Source organism: Lygodium microphyllum, chromosome 20 (assembly GCF_053477565.2).
Source record: "Lygodium microphyllum isolate KBCC chromosome 20, Lygodium_microphyllum_v1.1.10, whole genome shotgun sequence".
NCBI lineage: Eukaryota > Viridiplantae > Streptophyta > Polypodiopsida > Schizaeales > Lygodiaceae > Lygodium > Lygodium microphyllum.
The window spans coordinates 135,350,139-135,370,122 of NC_141154.1; the positions used below are offsets into that span (position 1 = coordinate 135,350,139).

The following is a 19,984-nucleotide window of genomic DNA, read 5'->3' on the forward strand; positions in this document are numbered from 1 at the left end:
CTTGCTGTATTTTAGTCCTTGCATTAATAAGAGTTGTACCTGCAATTACAGCAACTACCAATTCAGCCTTAGCAGTAGTATAGTTATTTTCAGCAAGAAACTCACCCTCTTCTTCAACATCCATCATCCCGTCTTCATCCTCAAAGTGTGCCCTTGATAACATGTCCGTAACTGGTTTGTTCCTCCCTGCAATATGTTGTAATTCACAGTTTAGTGACTCAATATAAGCTGTCCACCTTAACATGGCAATATCCAATGCTACACAACTTGTAATCATGCCCAATAATGGCAAGCAATCTGTTTCAATGACCACATGAGCACCTTGAAAGTATTCTTTGTCACATTTTAGGGCTGTTACAATGGCCCCAAAGCTCTCTCTTCACTTGTGGATAGCTTCATTGCCCTTCATTCAAGACTTTTGTACCAAACCTAATAGTGTATCTCTTCCCCTCATCATCATCCTACCCAATCGCCCATCCAATACCAATCGGGCTCACATCCACTATGATGATTATAGGCTTCCCTTTTGAGTAATCGTCCTTTCTAAATGTCGATACTAACTTCAATAGTCTCTTCAATTTCTTCATAGCTTTGGTATGCTTTTGTCCCCACTAGAACTTATGTTCTTTCCAAAACAATTGATAGAGATCATTAGCCATATGCGCAAAATGAGGAATCTATATAAGGTAAAAGACACATACTCCCAATAACCTTCTAACCTCTGAACTACCATCTATCTTTGCTCGTTAAGGCTTCCTGCCATAGGGTCCACACATATGGCCCACAATCAAGACCTCCGCAACTTCAAATACAAACTTGTGGCCTAAAAGAGTCAAGTGTACTCCTTCCAAGAGAGCTAACATCTTTTCACAATCACCTATATGCTTCACATCCAACTCTTCATTCTTCTCCTCCTCTCCACAACCCTTTATTCATACATCATTCAAAAAGAACACAATAAGTCGAGGTATGTAATCCCTGAGCACCTTATTCATTGCATTCATCGTGTGTGCTTCCGAGTTTGTTGCACCTTGTGGAAGCATACACATCCATACCAAGCCTAAGGGTGTCTAAAGGACACAATAAGTTGAGGTATGTAATCCCTCAGCACCTTATTCATTGCATTCATCATGTGTGCTTCCGAGTTTGTTGCACCTTGTGGAAGCATACACATCCATACCAAGCCTGAGGGTGTCTTCATGGGCATGGTGTCCCTGCTTTCAACTACCAGTTGAAACTAATCATAACTTGAGTATAAATCTCGCAAAGAATAAATAGCCCTTCCAACGAATACCTCTACAAACTCATGGACTATAGGCCCTGCACCAACATTTCTTATAGCCACTTTGTTGACTGGTTGCATGTCTTGAATAAACCTCAATGTATCATTCTTCTTGGGCACGATAAGCCACCTATTCGAGTCTGGAGCTGAAGACGACTTCAATATCTTCGTACGCATCTTTTCATTTAGCAGCTCTATTAACTTGGGGATGGAAGCCTAAGGCACTGGAATCAACTTTAAACTCCATGCACATGTGGAATAGTAAAAATCACCATCCAAGCCACAATGTTCAGGTCCACACAACCTATTTCAACAGGCTGAAATGCAATTGCCTTCCCATGTGTGGCTAACATCTGCAAAAAGCACTCCCTTTCAGCAAGCAAGAGGAATGCTTCACAACCGATATTCAACTCCTTTAGTGTTTCAGCTGTAAATGTATGTATGCCCTATACCCTTTGGATTCCGCAAGCTCGGCTGTCAAGAAAACAGGTATACTCTAATACCATGTCACGAAATGACTGAGCAACCAGAGGGGCAGTAGGGTTTGCGAGGAGAAACTCACAATGTGTATGACAAGCGCTGAGAAGAGAAAGGAAGAGAAACTTAGATGAATGAAATGAAATAATGAAGTGAATATGATAAAAGGGTGCGTAGCACAAAGGATACCTTGGAGCAAGGAGACTGCCAAAGAAGTCTCTAAGTCTACAAACACAGGGATGATGAGGTGTCGCCTCGAGCAAGGAGATTGCAATCAAAGAGGAGCCTCTGAATCTGCAACTTAGGGATAATGACTAGTGATGCCTGAAGCAAGGAGACTACCGTCGGAGGGGACTCCAACTCATGGATCACGGACTCCAAGGTGTTTGAAAACGAAGGAAGTACCACCGATCTTGCCGAAGAAGATATGAAGGGCTCGAAAGGAGTAGAAGCCGGAGAGAGCCTAGAGGCGTCTTCTCGATCCTGAGGAGAAAAGGTTGGGGTAGGAGGAGGCGCATGGTGAACCAAGGGTAGGGAATAGTCGCAGGCTCACAATAGAGTGTACTGTGGAGGAGATGTCAGTCGTGGTGGCCACCGGACCTGAAAATGGATGGGGGAAACTTCCACACAAGGTGGTGGTCTCCAAGAGGACTTATCACCTTGTGAGGTCTTAAAGCCTCCAGCTACTGAAAAGGACTTAGTGCGTGTGGAATGCCTCTTATTGCCTTAAGAATAGTAAGCTAAGACCCGATGCAAAACAACCATCGTGGCCTAGAAAGGAGAGGTAGCACAAGGAGTGCCTAGTGAAAGACGTATATACTCCGGTGGGGTAGGGAGCAAAGGTCGATGTCAACAATCTTCGATGATGTGACCGTTCTTGCCACAGTAGGAGCACCCAAGAGATGGGCAAGCTGACAATGAAGATGCCATGATACCGTAATGCCAACCTATAAAAGGGAGGGTGGGAGGGAGAAGAAGGATATCGCCCAATGACACAACGAAAATGGTAAGGAAATCATATGTTGATGTCGAACTTGCAACCTATCTTTGCCTTCACTGATACAGAGGATCTTCGCAACTCACTGAGCACCTCTAGCTCTGATACTATGTCAAGCAAATAGGTAAGCTCTAATACCATGTCACAAAATGACTAAGCAACTAGAGAGACAGTAGGGTTTGCAAGGAGGAACACAGAGTGTGTGCGACAAACACTCAAAAGAGAAAAGAAGAGAAACTCAGATGAATGAAATAAATTAATAAAGTGAATCTGATACAAGGGTGCCGTAGCACGAAGGATACCCCGGAGCAGGGATACTACCAAAGAAGCCTCTAAGTCTGCAAACATAGGGATGATGAGGTGTCGCCTAGACCAAGGAGATTGTCGTCGAAGAGGAGCCTCTAAATCCACAACTCAAGGATAATGACCGGTGATGCTTGGAGCAAGGAGACTACCGTCAAAGGATGGAGAGCTTGAAGGCATCACCAACTACTAAGAAGTGACATTGGAGAAGACGGAAGAGCCAAAAACTGAAAACGCAAGTGTAGCAGCCTCTGATGATGAAGCACCAACTATCTGGAGTCTCGCCCACTAAAGTCTCTCGTACGGCGCTCCGACCGACTCTCTCAAAAGACCCTAGAAAGCCTTTTTGGGGCTGGAAACTAAAACCAAAAACGGGAATGAAGAAACTATAGGTTATGCATTCCCTACACCAACTCATCCATAACATCCTCTTTTACTATCGAAACAGCAGGTTCAACCTTCAAAACAATCATAGATACATGTGGCTTAAATACAGTTTCAATGGTCTTGCCAGAAGCAGTAGGCAAAGCCCCAATATGCAATCTTTCCCTTCTTCTGTACTTCTTGACAAGTGCATTTACAACATCTTTGACATATCGCCATTTTGTTTTAAACCCCATTTCAATAGATTGATCTTCCAACAAATCATCCAACTTCTCTTGTAAGGCAAGACATGTAGCCTGCAAAAACATCTCAATTTTTTGGGACTCAAGAACCTATTGCTCTACAATATCCAATTGCTCAAATCTACTTTCAAACTCTCGTAACAATTCAATAGCTACGAACCTTTTATTCGGCTTCATAACCCACTCTTAAAACGTTCTACAAGTAACCAAATTGGTATCTTCTATGTAAAACTCTTCTCTTAATGCCTTCTTAAACATAGACCAATCAACATCCTACAAATACAATTCCTTAATCTGTACCTTTAATTCCTACATAGTAATTCGCTCAAAATATTGACTCCATGCAAATTGAGCCACTCCATAGAAATTCAATATTCAATGCATACAAATGCAAATATGCTGATACATTCCAACCATTAAATAGTTTGATCTCTTGCTCTACAACTTGCAAAGCCTTGATCACAGCAGACTCTAATTTTGCAAAAGCATGCATCATTTGTTGCTGTTATTGTTGTTGTTGTTGTGCCTACAAAATCATATTCATATTCTACATTAACTGCTGAATAACATCACTTGAACTTGATCCTAATGTATCTCCCATCTTGCACAAATGTTAGGGAGTAGAGGGATGAAAGCTGAAACCACAGGGGTTTCAGAAATAAGGGTGCAAAGAATAGAGGTTAAAGAGAAGAAGAAGAGAGAAAGAACAAACAATTCACACATCAAATGAATCTAAAACCAAGCCCTTGTATTTCTATCAAGTAAAACAATGCAAGATCAATCCAACCCTTGTTGAAACAATCGATCAACTCAAAATCAATAGCCCAATATACACCCTAACCTTGAATAAGAAGTGATCAGAACCCTACTGTACATAGGCTTGTGTGATAGGCAAAAGCATCAAATCTCTATACAAGTTAATGAATTTTGAGGGAAAGGTCAATCCCATCACCCGAAAGCAATATCAAATGATAGAAATGGTTGAAGATGAAGGAGACCATGTACGAGCCTTATTTTTTACTTCGGTGCTGTTTTTACTGTGTATCACAACAGCACTAAAAGACTCATTTGCTGCTCCAAATCCTCTCAAAATTATGTATTTGATAAGTACAAACTATCCCCCTATGGTAGAGAGTGAGATGCCTTGTATTGATGCTCCTAGATCCAATAGAAGATGATGAAAACCCTGTGGATAGCAAGCTGCCCTATTGTATACCTTGTTATTCCCTGTTCAAGACAGCCAAATGAAGACAAAGAACTCTCTCCTTTCTTACCAAGAGATCAAACTTTACCCCCTTGATGCTACAGCTTCCTTTCCTTTGCTTTCCACTTCAGTTTGCATGCCAGATCTCCCCCTCTTCCAGCCAATTTGAAGCCCTTCTGCCCTGTTTGTGCCTGTTTTTTGACACAGTGAGTGCTGCCCCAAACTCCCTTCTGAGTTCCACAAGTTCCCCCCCCCCCCCCCCCCCGGCCCAAAAGCCATACATTATGCGAGATGCAAACCTCAACTTATCAAGTCTTCCTCGACTTACCACATAGTCAACTACCCAACACTTAAGACTTCTTGTAAACTGCATCAATGCACTGGGTAAACTCTCCCATAAGCATGTCTCCTCATGTCCTATAGGTAGAGCATCAAACTCTACAAGGTATGGGTAGTCGTCTACTTTCAAAGCTTAGACCAAAAATCTCATGACAGCATGAAGTGTGCACGGTGGATCCAAAAGTGAGAATAGACCGACTAGGCATGGACATGGTGACCACACGAGTAGCTAGTGGAGGACGGATAGGGACACACAAGCAAAGGATAAAAAGCCTTGCGTGAGTGACCATGGAATGTGAGACAACACACGATAAACAGACGATGGAAATCCCTGCATCTGAGAGGCCAATAGATGGGGAGATGATGTTAGCATATTAGTCAGCTTATGTGTGAGTCTGTGTTGCAGAGGTTGTGGCATTTCATTTAGCATTTTATGTAGTATTTTCTAGTGTATTTATCTAGCATTTTTTGGCGCCTCTTTTAGGGCTAGGGAGCAATAAATGCTGGCTGAATGCATTTATTGCTCCCCCCATTTTATGCCTATTTATTGTTGGGATCCTCCTCCTCTGTGAGTACTTCAGCCATCATACGTGGATTCTTCAAGAGAGAGGAGCCGGTGCCAGGGTGCCCACACAGCCCATGACTCACTGTTGTATACTCTTGTCTCGTGTTCAATATGGATTCTGTTTCCCGAGCACACATCTAAGTTCTCATCTATATTTGTGTTCATTCATTCTTTCTTTCTCGTCTTATGTTTCAGCAGTTTATTTCAGCATGTTGTTTATGCTTCCATTGCTGCACCACTTCTGACATGGTATCAGATTTCAGGTTATGCACACCTTGTGCTGTGTTTTATTGCTGATTTCAGGACTGATTTAACCCTCTGCTGCCCTGGCGACTGCTGTCAACCTGATTGCGACCAGTTTTTGGCTTCCATACACTGCGTTTTGATCAGCATCTGCATCGCCTACCTATCCAACACCTCCTGCAGCCTGTGTTTTCATCATCAGGCTGTTGGCACCAGTTCCCTACACCTGTTTATGCAGTGTGCCACCTGCGTTTTGCTGTTTTCAGCACTATTTTGGGCTGGGCAACTGGCAAAACTGGCCATTTTTGCTGTTTCTGGCAGTTTTGAACTGATTTTTTGACTTTGTGCAGCAAATTTTGGCTTATTTTGGTTAGATTTTGGGTTACATTGCATGTGAACTCTTATTTTTTTTGTGTTTTTGGTTGCGTTTTGGTTGTGCTCACTCTCCAACGCCCTTCCTTTCTCTCCTCTTTTCCATCCCCTCCAAATGGCTCCTCTGTGCACACCCACAGATGACAAGCTACATGGACCTGATTATCACACATGGAGTGCGGTGATGAAAGCGTGGTTTATCCAGAAGCAGTTATGGTACGTGGTTGGCGGAGCTATGGCACATCCTCAACAGCCTTCTCCAATTCCATCTGATTTTGATGAAGGCAACTATGAGGAGGCAGTGCTTACATGGGATTCACACGATGCCCGTGCTTATTCGACTCTTCTTCGGTGTATTTCTAAAGCAGTTCTACCGGTAGTCACTGCCTGCAGGACGGCTTCAGAGGTATGGTCGAAGTTGCAGCTGATGTACAAGACACCTTCTACGATGCGGGCGGTGACCCTCTATGGACAGCTCCAGCACTTGAAGTTTGAGGCGAAGGATATTATCCAATCTTTTCTACTTCGAGTTACCACGATCTAGGATCAGCTTCGTCAGATGCAATCTGCCCTGTCAAAGGCACATCTCATTGGTACTGCTCTCTACAAGCTCCCCCCCGAATTAGATGGAGTGGCGAATGCTTTACGGGCACAGGCTTCGTCGACTCTTGTCAATTTTCTGCACACGTCCTCGATGCTTCTTGAGCATGAGGCTACCTTACGGCTACAGGGCGGCTTCCATCACACTATGGAGGATCACGTGAGGCTCTTGCAGCTTTAGAGAAGGGTTCGAAGAAGAAGTCGAAGCCACAGTGTTACCATTGTGGGAAGAAAGGTCACCTACGGAACGTCCAAGACGCAGAAGGGATCAACTTCTACGGATTGTGGGAAGGGAGTGATGGCCCCTTCCTTTGCTACTTTCTAGTGATGGCATGATGACATCCCTCAGGACTCTTCGGTGCTAGAGAGGGAGTGTGAGAGAGTGTGGTGGTGGGGCAGGTGTGCCTCATCTATATTTTTATACAGATGCACAGGATCCAGAGAGGGATGTCCCTAAAGCATCATCGTTGTCTAGCAGTGAAATCCTAGAGCCTAGATTTGACATTTGGGTTCATAATGGGCTATTCTTTTCGTGACAAAGAGCGGGAGGCTTTCGTCAGGAGCTCACATGAGGGGACACTTTGGCAGTTTTGGCCGAAGGCGGGGATTCCATGGTCACATGTTCAGATACATGTTTGGCAGATTGATCTTTTATGTCCTGAGTGACATAAGTGACATAACACAGAGCTGCTATGATTCTTCTCTATTTTCGAGTGGTGCTATTATGATCGACACCGACATCTGATACTCTCGGAGGCATCTTGGTGGCGCGTTGGCGACCGACTGCTTAGATATCCATGGTTCTTATGGTGGTTCTATGTTGTATAGTTTCTGATTCCCCATCATTGTACTATTGTATTGTATCAGATCACCCCTAATCTGAGAGAGGGTGTTAGCAAATTAGTCAGCTCATGTGTGAGTCTATGCTGCAAAGGCTACGGCATTTCATTTAGCATCTTATGTAGTATTTTCTAGTGTATTTATCTGGCATTTTCTAGCGCCCCTTTCAGGACTCGGGAGCATTTAATGCTAGCCGACTGCATTTATTGCGATTCGAGAGAGAGGAGCCGGTGCCAAGGTGCCCACATAGCTAGTGACTCACTGTTGTATACTATTGTCTCGTGTTCGATATGGATTCCATTTCCCGAGCATACATCTGAGTTCTCATCTGTATTTGTGTTCATTCATTCTTTCTTTCTTGTCTTGTGTTTCAGTAGTTTATTTCAGCATGTTGTTTATGCTTCCATTGCTGCACCACTTCTGATAGATTGTGAGAGTGCGCTGCGGAAGAGGGAATACGAACACGGAGGGAGAGAGAGAGAGAAAGCAGAAAATAAGAAAGAGAAATCTGCACTGACTGATATGAATGCTGAATACACTGAAATGGACTGATCAGTCCCTGCACGCAGCCCGAAGCGTCAGTGAGGGCACCAGATCAGGCTGATGATGATGGCAGCACCACCATGGGGGAGAAGGAGTGTCCGAATCTACAAGAAGACAAGTGACCAAGTGGGGAGGGGGGCTGCCAATAAATAGGCAAAAGGACAAACCCTAACCCTAACCCTAAAATGGGCGCAAACCCTAAAAATGCCCTAAAATGGGCGCCCCATATCAGTGACCAAAAAAGTGGCCGGGCAGCCAGTGGCTGCCCACTAAAAGAGGCCAAAAAGGAATACACATCCTAAGACAGCCAGTCAAGAGTAACTAGCCTCCCCCATCATAACACATGACAGACATGTCAGAGCTCCTAATGTCCTCGTCTCACTCAGACTGAGGCTCACAGGCAGGAGATGACAAGGCATGACAAACATGACTGCTAACACCCCCTCGCAGATCCTGGGTGTGGCTGAAGGCCAAGGGAGAAACGGATCCCGGGGTGGCAAGAGGAATGCCAAGGTCGATGAAGTCCGTCGATGTAGACTGCCGCTGAAGGAGCTCCTCACGATCTTGGGAATCCCCCTCTAAAACACTAGGGACCAGGGAATCCACAGCCGCATCACCGAGATCGTCCCCCTCTGAAAGGGATGGGGGGTACGAGGGAACCACCGGAGGAGAAGGTGGGGGATGGGAAGGAGCCTGTGGAATAGAAGGTGCACAAGCGGGAACGGGTGTAGCAATAGACTGCCTTGGAGGACCCTGCATCAAAGAAGGGGAATGGAGCCTGTAAAGCCCGCTCTCCTGCCAACCTGTAGATAAGACAGCTCTTGTAAAAGAATCCTCAATAACAACGGCATGCTCGGTGAAGATCACTCGTGTGCCAAGCCTCGTAAGGCCATAAACGAAGAGGAGGAGAAGGCCCAAATCCAGAACATGTAGGGCCTGTGAAAAGGAGCTCGAAGGTCGGTCGGTAAACAAAGGCAATGTGCCAACACCACTAATAGGCACTGATAAAATGTCACCAACAGTGACTGAACCCTCTGATGGGCGGAGATCCTGTAACAAATCACCTCGGGGAGTCATATGACTCAAAGCACCACTGTCCACTAACCAAGGCTGCGCAGAAGACACTGACTCAAGGGTAACAGCTGGTGTAGAGGTAGAAGAAGGCTCCGATGTAGATCCACCCTTCGCTCCCGAACGAAGGTGAGGGTACTTCTTCCAGCATTTCTCCTCGGGATGTGTCCCTTTCCCACAGTGTGGGCACTTTGGTCTCTCTGAATCTGAGTCAAAGTCTGAAGAACTGTCCTTCTTCTTAGCCTTTGACTTCTTCTTCTTCTTCTTCTGTCCTTCCGAACCTACAACAAAGGCTCTAGTGGAGTCGGATCCACTAGCACTGACCTCTCTGAGTTGCTCGTCATGCTCCAAGACAAGTGGGGATAGCTCCTCCCATAGAAGCTTCTCACGGGTCCTCGATGTAAGAAGGCTGGTGTAGAAGACATCAAACCGAGGCGATGGCAACTGAGTCAAAAGAATCATAGCCATGTCTTCAGAAGATATCGTCCGACCGAGGGATGCAAGCTCATCCCTCATATCCTGTAATCTGTTGATGTGGTCCTTCATGGAAGGACTATCATCAATAGCGAGCATCCGCAACTTCTTTTCGAGAGATATCCGGTGGGCAAACGTCTTCTGTTGATAGAGAGACGCGAGCTTTCTCCACACGCCTGCTGTAGTCTTCAACCTGTGAACATGAACAAGGACAGAATCCTGCAAACTCAGAAAGAGGAAAGATCTGGCTCTAGAATTAAGCCGATCCCATAAGGCTGCACGATCCATAGATGTCCCATCTGCGGGATCCACCTTAGGCCGGGGAATAGGAACAGAAACAAGCTCCCAAAGATCGAAGGAGTCCAAGATACACTCCACCTTGCAAGACCACTGAGAAAAGTTGGAGCCATCCAACCGGTCCTCTTTGGGCAGCTGAGGAAGTACGGGTACCTGTACAGGGGGTACCAAAGGCTGCATCTTCGGCCCACTGGAAGAGGCTTGCCGAGATACATGAATAGAAGGGGGACGGGAAAGAAGAATAGACTCCGGACGACGGTCCTCGTGATAGAAATCACGCCTCCGTTCAGATGAGTGTCGAGACAAAAGCTCGTCATCTGAGTTATCAAAGCCCGTAAATTGATGAGAAGACATCTTCGATATCTGCAAACACCAAAACACAACAAGGGAAGGTTGCCGGTGCCGAAACACAAACACCAGAAGCTCCTGAGCTGGCCGCCTTGCACAGAACGCAAGGATGATGTCAAACGCAAATGCTAATGATGCAATCACCACAGAAAAACAGCCTCCTACCTCAAAACACCAGTAAGGAAGATGTCGCTCAGCTGTTGGGGAGGCCGCCTGGCTGAAAACGCAAGCAGGAAGAGGTTGTTGATGACGTGGCAGCCACTGGAGAAGGCGCCAGCAGCAAACGCAAATATTTGGGACCTCTTGGAAGGGCTGCCTTGGCTGTTGGGGATGACGCCAGCAACAAACGCAAAGATGTGACACCAAAAGAGGCCGCCTTGATCAAGAAGATGGTGCAGAAGGTGACGTCTCAACTGTTGGAGACGTCTTGACCAGCAAATGCAAAGTTGTGGGTGTTCTCCCGCGTAAATCTCAGCTCCGTGTACTCTCCTTTGGCTCTGATACCATGTGAGAGTGCGCTGCGGAAGAGGGAATACGAACACGGAGGGGGAGAGAGAGAGAGAGCAGAAAATAAGAAAGAGAAATCTGCACTGACTGAAGTGAATGCTGAATACATTGAAATGGACTGATCAGTCCCTGCACGCAGCCCGAAGCGTCAGTGAGGGCACCAGATCAGGCTGATGATGATGGCAACACCACCACGGGGGAGGAGTGTCTGAATCTGCAAGAAGACAAGTGACCAAGTGGGGAGGGGGGCTGCCAATAAATAGGCAAAAGGACAAACCCTAACCCTAACCCTAAAATGGGCGCAAACCCTAAAAATGCCCTAAAATGGGCGCCCCACATCAGTGACCAAAAAAGTGGCCGGGCAGCCACCAGTGGCTGCCCACTAAAAGAGGCCAAAAAGAAATACACATCCTAAGACAGCCAGTCAAGAGTGACTAGCCTCCCCCATCATAACACATGACAGACATGTCAGAGCTCCTAATGTCCTCGTCTGACTCAGACTGAGGCTCACAGGCAAGAGATGACAAGGCATGACAAACATGACTACTAACAGATGAGTGTCTAGGGAAAGTGAGGGGGATACCCATCACAATTATCCCAAGGTAAACAGATGTGTTCACTTGTGGATGTGGGTAAAGCACAGTGCTAAAGGGTGGCATTCCCCCCTAACGATATACAAGGATGCAAAGAGGCATTCACCTGAGGATACATAACATGGGATGTAGAGAAAGAGAAGAAACTAAAAGCAGATATGCAAGCCCCAACTCCCAGTGTACTAGATGCACAAGTGGAGTGCAATCCTAGATTACTAAATGCAAAAGAAAGAGACTCAAGAGATGTGGGTGGGATGGGAGGTAAGTGTGATAGAGAAGTGCCAAATCCATACTCAAAAAGAACAGAGGATACAATTTCACATATACCTATAGATGTATATCTATGTCTAGAGCCTCCTTGATTACATTGGTATATTTGAAAAGTATCGAGACCCTACACACCAAAAGGAGAAACACAGGAGGGTTTTGATTCATGACTCAAAGGAGTTAATTGAACTTGACATTGGACTTGGCTGAGATGAAGAAGATGATTTACCAATCATTCCAAATGCCATATGTCCTCCTTGATTAGAGAGGTGGCTGGCCTCACCAACCGGTCTAGATGTTGTACAAAAGCTAGTAGGAGGGAGGTAAGCTTGATATACTTGTTACCCATGAATTCTTCGAACTCCTCATCTATCACATTAAGTCAAGAAAAGGAGAAGAGAGTGAAGGTAAAGGTGATGTGGCGTCCTCCTTGTTAAGTCCATAATGCCTCCTCAAGGACTCCGGTGATGGAGAAGCCTGATAGAACATAGTAGGATCCCAAGGAGGAGTCGTCTTAAGACATTGTGAAATGGTTGCATGTTTTTGTGCATTAATGCAATCTCCTTTAGAAATGTAGCTTTAGTGAGTACATAAAAGATAGCATTTGTCATACATAAAACCATACCCCCTCCACCCTTCCCCTTTCCTTTTGCCGATCCTAACAAAAAATAGAGAGAAAGAAAGCAGTTTCACATACTTTTTCCTAATATGATGATGTCTAAATGTTTTAGTTTGATTGGCGAGACTCAAAAATGTTTTTGTTATTAAAAATTTTACAAAAGAAAAAATAAGTGACATAAGGTATAGCTCTTGTAGCTATTATTCACCTTGACCCATGCTTATGCAACCTTCCAAAATTCCACATGCAAGTAACGAAACTTCTCTATTACTTTGTGTACCTCACACAAAACCAAGCCTCCACAATACCACAAGATACCCTTTAAAAGCGTCGGCTCTGATACCATGTGAAGATATGCTAGAGTTTGCATTGAGAAAACACAAGATGTATAAACACGACTATAACACAATTACTCAAACATTAATGCAATAAATGCAAACCCTAAACTCAAAACGCTGAAAACACAAAAACGATCAGCTAAAGATTATGGCAACTATTCAACGGCAATAGTGGGAGGTTGGGTAACAACATAGACCACGTAGCAATATGGATCCAAAGTCCACTAGACGTGTTCGTGGGCATAATTTTTAAGCAGTGAGATACCGCATTTATGATCTAATGTCCCAAAATATCTACATCAGCAAAGACATGCGATGCGTAGAGCTTCCAATCGCAGAGATGCTAGAAGCACCCCCATGCTTGGAGACACAAACAACAGGTGGTTGCCATAGCCAATTTCAAGGGGAGCAATCAGAGTTTAAGACTTTCTAGGAGGAGATTGCACCACCGTCAAATTCCTAGCCATCGTGATCCAAAGATAGAATTCAAAACCAAGGAGCAAGGGAATCATTGGCTTTCTCCCCGATGGATTCATCAAACCCTCCATGATGCAGCCATTGAGGTTATCCTCTAAGAGTGGGAGCAACACAAAATGTCACAACTTTCTAGTCGCAATCAAGCACATACAAGAAAGGTCTTACACACCAATTACAAGTTGATGACACTCGCCACTACAGACAAGGAAGTTGGAGTCCACAACCGTCGATGGTTGGAGAGGTATCGCATAATGATCCTTGACATAGGGCCATGGAACATGAATCGAAGGCCTATTAAATGCAAGGTGATTGGAATGATGTCAATCTTTGTGACCAAGTATCATAGAGAAGGCACATTTGTACAAACACAAGGCCCACTTAATGGCCAAAGGATTTGCTCATCAAATAATCATGGCTTAGGGTTTTATGTTGGGGCACCTTGGGCCAACTAACTAACATCTTATCACTTGAGCTAAACATGGACTCATGTCTTGTTACCAGTGCATGTGTATACAACCCTTGCATCTCTTGCTAAGTGTTCTCACTTTCCATCTTCTTTCTTATTTCTCCCTACCTCACTACTGTCGATTCCTTACAACCAAATAAGTTGAAATGATCCGATAAACCAGATGTCAAGCATGGATTTTATTAACATTGCCTATTAGGGCATACATTATTACAATGTTATGGTGATAAGGTGATTCTTGAATGAAAATTACCCATAGGTAACTTGACTAGCCTATCTTTAGGAAAGAATGCTAATACCAAAAGGACAATCCCCCTGCTTATAGGAAAAGAATGCTAATAACAAAAGGACAATCATCCTCCTCCTCACGCTCATGAGCCCTTGCTGTGTGTCCGAACAAGAACCTTGTCAATGGTTATCAGGAATGTGTCACGATGTTCCTTCCGTTTTTCATTATTGTGCATATATGGCTGGTTACTACTACTGGTTAAGCTTAAGTTTTCATAGACTTGTTTATCGACACAACACGGGACCCTTAACAAACATCAACTTTCTTCGGGCATTTTTTTTGACTAACAAGCAATGACTTACCAAATTTCCTTCGGGCATACAGATAAAAACGATTGTGTCTAAAAAGCAATGGCGGGAAATGGGAAGGAGAAGCAGGTATACCTGCGTGTTGTTCCAGTGAACATCTGAAGGAACCCTTGCGCTGGGCTCTCGGGGGAGGAACCAATGGGAGCATTTTGGACGAGGATGGAAGCCAAGAAGAGACAAAAGTGCCGGAAGTGGACTCTGGTGATGCTAAGATGATGACGCGCGAGGGGTATGCATTGGTAGAGCCACCACCGACAGCGCCACAACCCTCCATGTCTGTCCCTCCCGCTCCTCTTGCCCGATGACAAACGAACGGACACCAAGCAAAGCTGCAAGTAAATTACTGCTAGGTCTGCCTGCCAAGCTCAGCTTCACTCTTCTGTCAGCACAGTATCGTGTGAGAATGCCTGGGTCGAGGCGTTCAAAAGCTGGTGGGGGTGGATGATAGCCATCCGACTTACGAAACCTTATGTATTTATTTAGGGTGGTAACTGGACATCATCCTTCGAACGCCAAAAGATAAGATACTTGTACACTGAAAGGATACACTTTGTAAGAAAATAAAAAATAATAACATATAGTATTCTTGATTGTCTAGCAAAACTCGAAAAGATACCTTGTGAAGACACATACAAATAGCTTCATTGATTATCTGATAACACAAGATTCATTGAATAGCTTTTAGGTGCAACATAAAAGTAGTTGAAAACTATCTTTTCCTAGCAATTACCTAAAGTAGTTTTATTGGATTAATTTATCATTGGATATTGCAACCCTTTTTGAGATCCCTTATCTTTACCTCTTTCTAGAACTGGGGGTCTATCCAATGCTATACATCATTCTCGCTGAGGATTCTTTCTCTCATCTTAGGCAAGGATGGGATTAATGTTAAGAGGAGAGTACAATGTTAGTCACAATCCTTCTATATTCCAAATTCATGATAATTTCCATGAACCACATCCACAACAACCAAGATACTCTTCTTCAATTAAAGCCATTGCTTGTCACACACTTATGAATATTTTTTTCCTTTCTAACAAGGGCAAAAGTTCAACAATGTGATTTGCTTCTAGTATCCTATAGCACTACCCTTGCATTTTTTCATTTTATGCAATCTGCTATTTCCTGTTGCTACTTTAATTAACTTAAGGAAACATTTTGGCCTAGACATTTTTTTGTACACTCTATTCCTACAATCAACTAGTCATTTGAAAGAAATGGAATAGTATTAGATAGCTACTTGATCAATTAAGTATATTGGGAAAGTGGTGATCAATGGAGTTATCTTCACAACTTAGTCTCCAAGTGTTGTGCATTGCCCATGTGGTGGTTGGCAATTGCCTTAAAGGGTCTTAAAAGCCTCACCCAATTATTCATAGAAAAGTTGGTGGTAGGGGGAGAGAGGGGTGGGTGATTAAGAGAGTAGGAAAAGATAAGAGAGGGGAGAGCTCTCTCTCTCTCTCTCTCTCTCTCTCTCTCTCTCTCTCTCTCTCTCTCTCTCTAAAGTCTCATGACATGAAAAACGACCTATGTGGGAGAGTGTTATTTCACTATCTCTCCCTCTCTTTGCAACCTATTGGCCTACTCCTCTAGGATGCCCAAAAGAAGAGTTAAGAGGCTATTTTGTGGTTTTTTTTTTTCCCGGGGGGCAAGGGGGTGGAGATACAAGCTACAAGAGAGGGGGGAAATTAACAATAGAAAAGGAATAAGAGAGGCAATGGGAATGGTGATGTAGCAGTAGGAGGGGATGGCCATTGATGGTAACCATTGGGAGGGGTGGCACATGTGGATAGGGAAGATCATTGTTAAGAAACAACAATTTATTCAAGCTATCCATCCGCCTCCCCCCAAGGTAAGGATTTTGTCTTGAAAATTTGCTAATTAACTAATGATTACTAATCACTATTAACTAATAGTTATTTATAAGCTAACTAAGCCAACTTATCTTAATTCTAAAACTATAACCTACCTATTTTACTAATTAGGTAGCTTACTAAACTAACCAACTAACTACTTAAGTAACTAGACAACTTACATGATTAACTTAATTAACTTCTCTTTTCCCTTCCCATTAAATAACTATTATTACTAATATTATAAGCCTAACTTATTGGTTAAAATAATAATATAATATTATTTCATTTCTTTCATTCTTTTTGCTCACATAAGTAAAGTATTTGTGTGATAATGACGTGTACATGCGGGTATATTACATTCTCTTCCCCTTGATAAAAATCAAAATGTTTTTATCTTGAGAAGAACTAGGATATTGCTTTTGAGGCATGATTTGATCTACTCATGTTTCTTAATATTAGTGAATACATAGATAGTTTTTGCTCCCATACCATGTGTTACATACTGACCCTAACACTGACCCCTATCCAAGCAAAGAATGGTGACATGTGGTAGTTGCTTTGGACACCTCTCCTTAGCAACACCATCTCAACCCCTATCAAATTCATGGACTTAGATAGTTAAGTGACTTCCAAGTCCACCTCACAATAAAATATTATGGCCTCGACCAATTAGGATCAACCCGAGAGGCCTATGATCTCTCAATCTCTATCAGTAATCTAGTGCCTGGTTCAAAAGTATCGCTTTGTAACCAATCAAGTTTAAGAACAAATTGGCACCACACAAAGTTAAAAGATAGTGAGAGACAAGGGGAGATGAAGCATTAACCTCATGCCTTAGTATAATCTCACTTTAGTCCCCTAAAATGGTGCTAATTAGGTTCTATAACTCAACCTTAGATTGTCAAACATTCGATCCTATCTTATAGAATTCTGTTATGAAATTCCTTAAATAGTTGGGTCCACTTGTTTGCAAAATAGCATCATTGTGACCACTATCTATGTGTCCTCTAAAATGGTGCTAGTTGGGTTCTATGACTCTAGATTGGCTTTTATGACTCAATCTTAAATTGTCAAACATTCGACCGTATCTTATAAAATTCCATTAGGAAAGCACTCAACTAATCAAGTCCACGTGTTTATAGAATAATACCATCATGATGGCTATCCATGCACTTTTCACTCGTGCACCCATCATCTTAATTATTTAATTAATTAAGTTTCTACCATGATGTGAAGGCATATAAAAATAGCTTCATCAATTACACAAGATTCGTTCAGCAGGTCTTTTAGGCGCAAACGCAATGGCTATTGAAAATAATCATTTCAAAACAATTACTTCAATTAGTTTTTTGATTAATTAATCCCATCTTTATCTAAGCAATCACATCCTATCATTGGATATTTTAACCCCTCCTTGGGTCCCCCATTGTTACCCCTTTTTAGAATCATGGTCTTTTCAATGTCATGCACCATGCTTGTTAACTGCAAAGAGAAAAGGCCTCATAATTTTTGAGAAAGAAAAGGATTGTCGTGAAAATCAATTGTGAGAGCTAAGCTCTCTCCCATGCAAATTGTATCTAATCGAGCAACACCATGTACTTATTATTAAAATGTATGATGCAAAAGGCACATGTAATGTATGATAAAGTGTTGAATCCCATAAGTGAAGAGAGGGAAGAGCATCCTACATGAAAAGCTATAAAAGAGTGTATTTGGCACGACTACTAGTCATCAAGGAAATATCTTTCATATTATTATGATTATTCGCTTGTTCTTCTTCCTTCCCCCATAGCTCGATCTCATCTTTTTGCTCAAATCATGTTTTGTAGCATGGTATCTGAGCCTCATCCTTGAGGCTTGTGAGGTAGAGAGGCATCCATAGCTACACATGAAGGAGCTTGGGATAAGAAAGTTGGTGTTGTTATCCAAGAAAGCTAGAGCTTGGAGATTTATCCCTTGCAGGGGTGTGGAATCCATTTGAGTTATTCTTGAAGAGGCTATTATTCAAGAATGTATTGAGGTATACCTCCCTCATTTGCTCATTAACACATTTTGATCCTTTTTGAAGGTTTCAATTGTTAAAGAGGAGTCGTTTATAGTCAATAAAAGACCATTCTCAAGGTAAATTGGTTGGATTCTTAGCTATCATTGCCCAAAAGCAAGGGGTCTACTCGTGAAACAAGCAAGGGTTCTACTTAAGCTAAGAGCATGCTTTCAACAAGAAATTAGGGCATTGCTTATTATAATGCAAAGATAGAGAGGAGAAAAGAAAGCTTTTTTATGAATCTTGGTGCCTCAAATCTAGTTGTTTGCTACCAAAAGAGGACTTTGCATCAATTGTAATGGCCTATCATAATTTGTATAAATAATAATTTACCTAGAATATCCATATCACAGCCTATCACTTCCAGAATGAGAAAACGATCGTAAATAACACATAAATTTTAGGGATACTATACCGACATGAAGTATACAACATAATGATTTACAACAATACACTATCCTGAAAAGTACTACTCAGTTATTTCTCGAATTGAGAAATCATAATTAATAGATTTGAAATTTCAAGAGACAAATACAAAAATGTAGAATCAATTGTCATCATCCCCACAAGGTGCTATGCTGAATATATTTCATCTCATTTGAAGATAGATATAAAAATATACAAAAAAGGGGTACATTAGGATATCTATCACCCTTCACATGACATCTCATGACATTTAAGGATTGCTTTACATGTGATAGAATAAGCGCCTACATACATACTAAATTCATAAGGTGTAATCTGAGCGTCAACACTTGGCATAGCCTAGTGGATGACAAGCCAACTACCAGCATGAAATTAAGTAATATGAAGTACTAGAACTAAACCAGAGAATACAATTATACCTTGCTAGAGGCCTTGTACCCCTTAATAAGCCACACTGAGCAGCAGTGAGTAGATCCCATCTAGGATACTCAAAGCCCTCTTGTGCAATTGCATAATTCTAAATGTCAGTGACATGAGACTAGTAGCTATGTGCTAATGGAGTAAGAACAAAAAAGTACAGCTACAAACAAAACTAAATGGCATGTCTAAGTATGTATGGAATGATAGCTAAACACGATGATACATCAAAAACCTTCTAATCATTGTCGATCACTAGCCAAGAGTCCTACTGTATGTCTTTGAGATCCTCATGAACCTCATGAAGCACCTCCTTCGTCATGCGGAAAAATTCATTCATCAAGAGTTGCATTTACGAAAGGTTGCATGGCTTATCAAAGCATGAAATTTTAAAGCTTAGACAAAAGGGGTTGTATGCATGATTCTCTGATGTAAAACCTAGTAGGTCCTATGTGAGTTATTCTTCAAATTATCATGCATTTTGACTTTAGCAAGAAAAGATAGGGTTATTGCGGATCTTGTGGTGCGTAGAAGCAATGAATCGCATGTTTACATGTATTGTGACATTTTGCAACTATTTTTCTCCTTTAGATCAAGTTTATCATCTCTAGGAAAGGATCGTTCTTGTAGCAAGACAAGTAGACTGATCTGGCTAGAACACTTGTAATATTATAACCTGTTAGTGATTCGTATAGGCATAACTAGTCGATACGATAAACACCGCAAGTACTAGCTAGGGCTTGGCACGTTGGAAGTGCTGCCTAGTATCGTACTTGGACGCCAAGTCGAAGCCCTC

General features: G+C 42.7%; 1 protein-coding gene across 4 annotated transcripts in view; it reads right to left on the reverse strand.

Moving 5' to 3' along the window:
- APX6 (ascorbate peroxidase 6) overlaps positions 1-14,969 on the reverse strand; it is a 90,139-nt gene extending 75,170 nt beyond the window's left edge. For 3 of the 4 annotated variants that reach the window (XR_015687594.1, XM_087661074.1, XM_087661073.1), the window contains exons 1-2: positions 14,521-14,969; positions 106-186 (exon numbers count right to left, since the gene is read on the reverse strand). Coding sequence is in view for 3 of the 4 variants with exons in the window: in XM_087661074.1 (XP_087517200.1) it covers positions 106-186; positions 14,521-14,719 (280 nt within the window). In the remaining variant the exon portion in view is untranslated. The remainder of the gene's footprint in view (positions 1-105; positions 187-14,520) is intronic. The other variant, XM_087661075.1, reaches the window with a different exon arrangement.
- Between the last annotated feature and the right edge of the window lie 5,015 nt (positions 14,970-19,984).